This window comes from Thalassophryne amazonica, chromosome 16 (assembly GCF_902500255.1).
Source record: "Thalassophryne amazonica chromosome 16, fThaAma1.1, whole genome shotgun sequence".
Classification (NCBI taxonomy): domain Eukaryota; kingdom Metazoa; phylum Chordata; class Actinopteri; order Batrachoidiformes; family Batrachoididae; genus Thalassophryne; species Thalassophryne amazonica.
The window spans coordinates 31269584-31277294 of record NC_047118.1 but is presented as its reverse complement, the minus strand read 5'-3'; the positions used below and the strand labels follow the sequence as shown (position 1 = coordinate 31277294).

Below are 7711 nucleotides of genomic sequence, written 5' to 3'. Positions count from 1 at the left end.
AAACGTCCTACTTTTAAACTCTGATAAGACTGAAATGATGATCTTGATCCAGTGAGACATCGGCATCAATTTGACCAGTGAACGCTCAGCCTCGGCTTGTGTGTCATACATCTCTCTGACAAAGTGAAGAACCTTGGGATAATTTTTGATCCTTCGTTGTCCTTTGGCCTCCACATTAGAAATATTACTAGGACTGCTTTCTTCCACCTGCGAAATATAGCGAAGATTCGTCCCATCCTGTCTATGGCTGATGCTGAGACCCTGATCCATGCATTTATCTCTTCTAGATTGGACTACTGCAATGTTCTATTTTCTGGTTTACCGCAGTCTAGCATTAGGGGTCTCCAATTGGTTCAAAATGCTGCAGCTAGACTTTTGACAGGAAGCAGAAAGTTCAACCACATTACACCCATTTTGGCATCCCTTCACTGGCTTCCTGTCCCAGTGAGATCAGATTTTAAGGTTCTGCTACTAACCTATAAAATTATTCATGGACTGGCACCTCCCTACCTAGCTGACCTAATTAAACCTTACGTACCGGCCCGGGCTTTACGTTCTCAGGGTGCAGGACTACTTTGTGTCCCTAAGGTGAATAAGAAGTCTGCGGGTCACAGAGCTTTCTCTTATCGTGCCCCTGTTCTGTGGAATGATCTCCCTGCGTCAATAAAACAGTCAGATTCTGTGGAGATTTTCAAGTCCAGACTTAAGACACACTTATTTTCCCTTTCATATGGCTAGCATACTGGTACAGTTTTGTTTTACGCTTTTTACCTCTTTTATATTCATTTATTAGAAATGGAGCGGGCTGCGGCCTCAACTTTACCTAAATTCTGGGTCTTTTAGTGAAGTTTAGGGCTAGGGGCCGGCGATCACCTTAGTATTTCTCTGTTTTTCTTGTTGTTTAATGCTGGCAAATATACAGTATTTTTTGTCTTTCTGATGCCTGATTATGTTTTTTTCTCTGTTTAAGGTGCAGCTCCATCCAGAAATGGGAGTTGTATTCTTGTTGGCCATCCTCCTGTCCTGTGTGCCAATAGCATTTCTTGTATGTTCGTCCGTGAATTGTTCTGTAATTTATGTTTGTAGCATGGCCCAAGCAGAGGGTCACCCCTTTGAGTCTGGTCTACTTGAGGTTTTTTCCTCAGAGCGAGTTTTTCCTTACCACTGTTGCTCTGGGGGTTGGTAAGGTTAGACCTTACCTGTGTGAAGCGCTTTGAGGCAACTCTGTTGTGATTTGGCGCTATATAAAGGAAAATAAATTGAAATTAGTTGTTTAGCGTCATAAAACATAACTTTTCAGTTATCGGATTAAAGGTTATCGAAGCTAACTTTTTGGTTAGCTGTGTCCACCACTGCTTGTAGGAACTGGATAAAAATAGTTTATACAAATATTGCCTATTTTTAAAAAGTTGGGCCAGGTTATCTCAATTTTGAAAATGTGACAAAAAGTGGTTCCAAAAATCTGCAATGGGAGACCGCTCTTAAGCACGAAATACAAAGTAGTAAGTTGCTGTACAACAGTGAAGTGTATGTGTGAGTTATACAGACATGCCTTTGTCCTAAACTGCTAAAGACTTTGCTGCCTTCTCTGTCTGTCTTATCAGGGCCACTACTGTACGCTCCAAAGGCAGAAACCTGCGAATTAAAGCACCTATGTGCCGTGCACTGAAGAAACTTTGTGACCCTGATGGTGAGCATGGATGTGCGCACCACTCATACAGCACATAATGTACATGCACAGACACTCATGTAAAGAAATCTAAGTGCTGAAAATTCAAATTATGTCAACGGAGAAGTGCAGACTGTGTGGGTGGACTTTTGGCAACAACATGGACAACATGTGGGCTGGAAGCGTTTCCATGGTAACTTGGAGAAAAGTGAAGAGGAGGAGCATTAGCAGTAGGGGAATAGTGGAGGTGACTGGTGTGACCGTCTGTCATCTAACCTTCAGTGCAAAACTGCACGAGTTGAGGAATTAATCAAGAATGGGGAAACCTGTTGCATCTACCGCCTTTGTTGTGTGTGTGTGTGTGTTGTTTCTGTGCTTTACCAATTTAAAAAATCCTTGGCCATCTGGTCCTAGTTTGTTGAGGTTTTCTTCTCAGCACCCCTAAGTGTAGAGTGGTTTAATGAATGGAAGTTTGGAAGCGAGAACATGCAGCACTTGACTTGTATTTTGTGTTGTCACTTGTGGTTTCTGTCTGCTGAATTCCTGGCTTTTCTTACTGAGTATTCTCATAAAATTCAACTGCCAAGACACTTAGATTGAAGCCTGAGGTTGAATGGTAGCAAACGGACTTTATTCTTATCGAGCCACCTGTTCATTTAAGTTACTCTCATCGTGTTTTGTTTTTCTTTCAGGAGTAAGCGACGAAGAGGACCAGAAGCCAGTGCGCCTACCTCTGAAGGTGGCAGTGGAGCTCCAACCTCGTAGTAACCAATCCTGGGCCCGTGTTCAGAGTCTAGCCCATAACCCTCGCCTCAGGTCAGGCCGGTACCGAGCAAGTGCTTAAAAAAATAAAATTAAAATAAAGATTTGGAACCTGTGAGTAAATGGCAGGTTTGTAATCAGTTAAAGGAACACTGTAGTGTTTCCACATTAAATGGTGTATTTTAAGTTACTGCCAGCCATTGTGAAGCACAACTTATTACAATTGTTTTAACCTTTTTATTTAATGTTCTATAGTTGGTCAACCTCTGAGCCTGTCATATGTACGAAATAAATCACAAACATTTGTCTCCATTTTTGTCAGTGTTATTGCTGAGTGAAAATGGTTTTTTAATCATAAATTGTTTTGAAAACGTGTTATTTATTAATGGCCCAATCAGCACTGCAGGTCCAGAAAATGACCACATAACTTTAGCAAACAAAATGAACAGAAGAGTGATGGATTACCTCAAGCAATTCTACACCCGATTTTCATATTGATGTACATTCTGAATGATACAGTATAATCCACTTGGCTACATTGACTGAAACAAAAGGTCTGTAAGTCGTCATCAGTAGTTGTGGTCTGTTGATACTTTTTTATTTTAGCTGTAATGGAAGCACACGACAATGACCTATCCTTATTGTGTAATACATTATGTACTGACTAATTTAGCTTACCAAAATTAGAATGCTCCTGATAGTGTGCTATATTTTTTCCATAGGTTTCGGTTTTAAAAATATTAAGTATTAAGCCACCTTGACACTTGCATGAATTTGTTCTGGCACGTATTAATTTTGTGACACTTGCGTGAACTAGTCGTGAACATTGCACATCCTATTCAAAAACTGTGTGTCAATGCATGTCACTGAAATTAGATTATAGTGAGTTGTTACATTTATAATAAACATAACTTTACAGATACATTATCTAACTCATGAGAATGAATGAAATGCAACTGTTTTACCAATCCATTACTATATACGAGGTCTGTTAGAAAAGTATCCGACCTTTTTATTTTTTGCAAAAAACCTGATGGATTTGAATCACGTGTGCTTGCATGAGCCAACCTTGAACCTTCGTGCGCATGCGTGAATTTTTTCACGCCTGTCGATTGCGTCATTTGCTGGCAGCAGCCTTTGTGTGAGGTCGTATGTTGTACTCTCTCTGCGGATTTTCATTGCAAGGAAAATGGCGGAACGACTGGAGCAGCGCTACTGCATCAGATTTAGCCAGAAAATGGGCGACAGCCAGGTGGAAACCATTCGGAAGATTCAGACGGCTTTCGGTGATGATCCTATGGGCATCACACAGATTAAGGAGCAGTACAACCGATTTAAAGACAGCCGCACAACAGTGGAGAGCGAGCCACGCTCAGGTCGGCCATCAACATGCTGAAATGACCAGATCATTTCCAAAGTGAACACTGTGGTAATGCGGGACCGTCATGTGGCTGTCTGAGAAATTGCGGAAGAGGTGGACATCACTTTTTCGGCACATTCCTCTGTGACAAAAGATTTGGCCATGAAAAGAGTGGCGGTGAAATGCTGGACTCCGAAAAATGATGCCCACCTCTTCCACCATTCGGAAGATTCAGACGGCTTTTGGTGGCTTTTCAGGTGTGTGACTATACGAGAAATTGTGGAAGAGGTGGGCATCATTTTTCGGAGTCCAGCATGTCCTGTGAGACTTCAACACGGAGGTGCTTTTGCTCCACCATCAGCAGCTTCAGCATAAATTTCACTGCCACTCTTTTCATGGCCAAATCTTCTGTCACAATGGAATGTGCCGAAAAAATGCTGATGTCCACCTCTTCCGCAATTTCTCAGACAGTCACACGACGGTCCCGCATCACCACAGCGTTCACTTTGGAAATGATCTGGTCATTTCAGCATGTTGATGGCCGACTGGAGCGCGGCTCGCTCTCCACCGTTGTGCCGCCATCTTTAAACCGGTTGTACCGCTCCTTAATCTGTGTGATGCCCATAGGATCATCACCGAAAGCCGTCTGAATCTTTGGAATGGTTGCCACCTGGCTGTCGCCCAGTTTCTGGCAAAATTTGATGCAGTAGCGCTGTTCCAGTCGTTCCGCCATTTTCCTTGCAATGAAAATCCGCCGAGAGCACTACACACGTTCCTCACACAAAGTCTGCTTTCCAGCAAATGACGCAATCGACAGGCATGAAAAAATTCACGCATGTGCACGGAGGTTCAACGTTTGCTCATGCAAGCACACGTGATTCAAATCCATCAGGTTTTTGCAAAAAATAAAAAGGTCGGATACTTTTCTAACAGACCTCGTATATTATAAATAATTACCTTTGAGACAAGATTCCAAATGCGTTCCCCACCACACGACGACAGCCTGTAGCTGTAGATAATTTCTCTGTGATACTGGGAGCGATGAGAGAGTGGTTTCATCAGCCACACTGTGAGAGCAAATGCGTCAGTGGCTACGAAACGATTATGTTATATAGTGTTGCGTCAAGCGGGATAAAGCGGGACTCAGTGGCATGACGGATTGCACGGCAGAGCTGGGACTGTCAAGGTGGGCTTTACCTCTCTGACTAATTATACACAGGAATTTGTTCATAGTCATTGCTTCTTAATGAGTTTTGGGAACATCAGCACTCTTTCACTGTCCGATAAATAAATTACTAGGCTCAGTGTTGCTCTGTGCCATTTAGCACTTCTTGTTTTTGTTAATCAACATCTATCAGTGGTTAAGTCTTCCCCCCTCCTCCCCCAACTCAGGATGGTGGTGGAGCTCCACAGAAAAGTCTCTAGCCTGATTGAGTATCTGAAGCAGAAGTGGGCGTACCATGACCAGCGGATTGTATCCTTAAACATATTGTAGAATTACCAGAGTTGAACAGCATTGGTGAGAGTTGACATACTTTGTTTTAGTATTGGAACATGGATTTCTCTGCAGACGTATTTCAGACGTATTTCGTGACCCTTAATTGGAGTTCGTGGGAATAGGGAATGGATGGATGTGATATGCAAAGAAACTCATGGATGCTCCAATTCAAAGTCATCAGGCCAAAGAAAAGTTCAAGGCAAGGTTGTTTTTTGGGAGATGACCAGGGATGTAACTAAGAATTATGCAATTAATCCAGTGGTACCCAACCTTTTTTCTTCCTTTCTTTTCCCCCTTACTTGTACCTAAGAAAGGCTGAGCGCCCCCCTCCCCAATAAAAAAGAACAAAGTCATTCATTCATTTCTTTTTTAATTGATTTTGATTGTCAAGTAATTACTATGACTTAATTTAATAAGTGAACTGTTAATTTTCATAAAATGTTATATAGTGGCCCCCAGACCCCCTGTCAACAAATGTCCACTTTCACCAAAAAAGACCCCCCAGCCGATCCTGGCTACAGGTCTTGTTGCTGTTAGGTTGCTCTGCTGCCTCGCATCTGGTGTCGATTCCTTGTGAAATTTTCCTACAAAAACCCCTGACAACAATTGCACATAACACACAAAAGACAGTTCCAACTTCTCAGTTACACACACAAAACAAGAGTGATCCAAGATTTTTGATGTCCCCCAGTTCGGTGGTCGGAGACAGAATGGTCCACCCTAAAAATCAGTCCGCCTTTTGCATCTGCACATGCGTCATTTTGGACCACAGCAGCACATCTGAGACGGAGTCTCTTCACTCAAATCAATCATATGGATTAATGGGATTATTAACCCTCAGATGATAAAGGTAAAACCTCTTAAATCATTCTAAAGTCAGTTTTAAGCAGAAACAAGGCCGTTTCAAGCAGAAAAAAGACGAAATTCCGTGATGCTTTGAAATGTCCGATGCGCAGTAAACACATCAGCTAGCAGCTTGTTTAGCCGCAGTGCTCTGATCACTTCTGCTCCCTTTTATGATGAAATAATGCTGAATTTATGTGGAAATGATTGTTGTGCAAAAGCTTCAGATATCTGTCACTGAGATAGATGATGACTGGTGTGCAGATTGAAGCAGAAATGAGGTGATAATCCGTGAACTGCGTCATCAAGTTGGTCAGATTTTTAGGGGGACCATTCGGTCTGCAACACCTGCTCTGGGTCACTTCCAAAATTCAGTGGAGTCTTTCATGCTCTAATATCTTATCTGTGGTGCAATTTGGTAAGAATCTGTGAAGTAGTTTTTGTTTGTTTTTTTACATAATCCTTCAAAGCCTGTATAAAGTGAAATCTTGATCCTGGATCCGGATCACCTCCAAAATTTAATGGAGTCTTCCACGGCCGAATATCTGTCTGTGGTGAAAATTTAGTCAAAATCAGTGCAGTAGTCTTGACATAATCCTGCTAACAGACAGGCAGACAAATAAATAAATGCCTATGATTTTATTGCGTCCTTGGCAGTCATAATACACCAAAAATGATCAGACTGCAGCAGAAGACAATCAGTAGAGTTGAAAAAATCATTGTTGAGTTGAAACACAGCAGTAAGTCTCATTCGTTTGTGCATCTGTGAGTTGGTGAGCGTTGATGATCAGTTTCAGTGAGCTGCTAAGATTAGTGCTAAAATTAATGATGGTGATTCTAGTGAGCGTGGGGGGGTGGTGGTGACCACAGCTTATTCTTACCAAGTTTGTAGTTGTGGTCTGCGTTTACCTTTGCTTGCTTGATTAGCTTCACCACAGCTGCCAACATCAACACTTGAAGAGCTAAATGTCTACATACCCTGCTACGAATTCTTCAGCCACACAGCTGGCCATATGTTTATGGTAACATACCGTTTTCTTACATCAATTTTTAGTTAACAATAAACCACCGCTGCATCGTCTGTCACGTCGGTCTTGCTGATTGTTCACCTTCACTAAGCTTCGATTCAATTATTGCAAGAATGTTGGCTGGATACACTGGATACAGCGGTGTTTTGCTGTATCTGTTAGCTGTTTAATCTGCGCAGTTAGATTGATCTAGTTATCTAGATAACGATTTGTTTCACAGTGTAATCTTCACGTGCCTTAACTAAAGCACTCCTTCTGCTGAATCACCTCTAAATTATTTACACATTATTCACTTTGTGTGTTTTTAGGAATCCGCTAGCTTAGCGCAGCTACTAGCTCTTAGCCGGTTTAGCATGGTGGCTTCTCCTGTCTCTCCCGCACTTTTCTGCTCTGGGTGTGAAATGTTTAGTTATTCCTCGGCCTCCTTTAGCAGTAACGGTACTTGTAATAAGTGTAGCTTATTCGTAGCTTTGGAGGCCAGGCTGGGCGAATTGGAGACTCGGCTCCGCACCGTGGAAAATTCTACAGCTAACCAGGCCCCTGTAGTCGGT

The 7711-nt window shown here is 42.2% G+C and overlaps 1 protein-coding gene across 1 annotated transcript in view; it reads left to right on the top strand.

The window, feature by feature from the left end:
- Nucleotides 1–7711, top strand: part of cramp1 (cramped chromatin regulator homolog 1) — a 39269-nt gene that overhangs the window by 8548 nt on the left and 23010 nt on the right. The window contains 3 exon segments of the mRNA XM_034189577.1: nt 1605–1690; nt 2362–2485; nt 5184–5265. Of these exon segments, the coding sequence (XP_034045468.1) occupies nt 1605–1690; nt 2362–2485; nt 5184–5265 (292 nt within the window).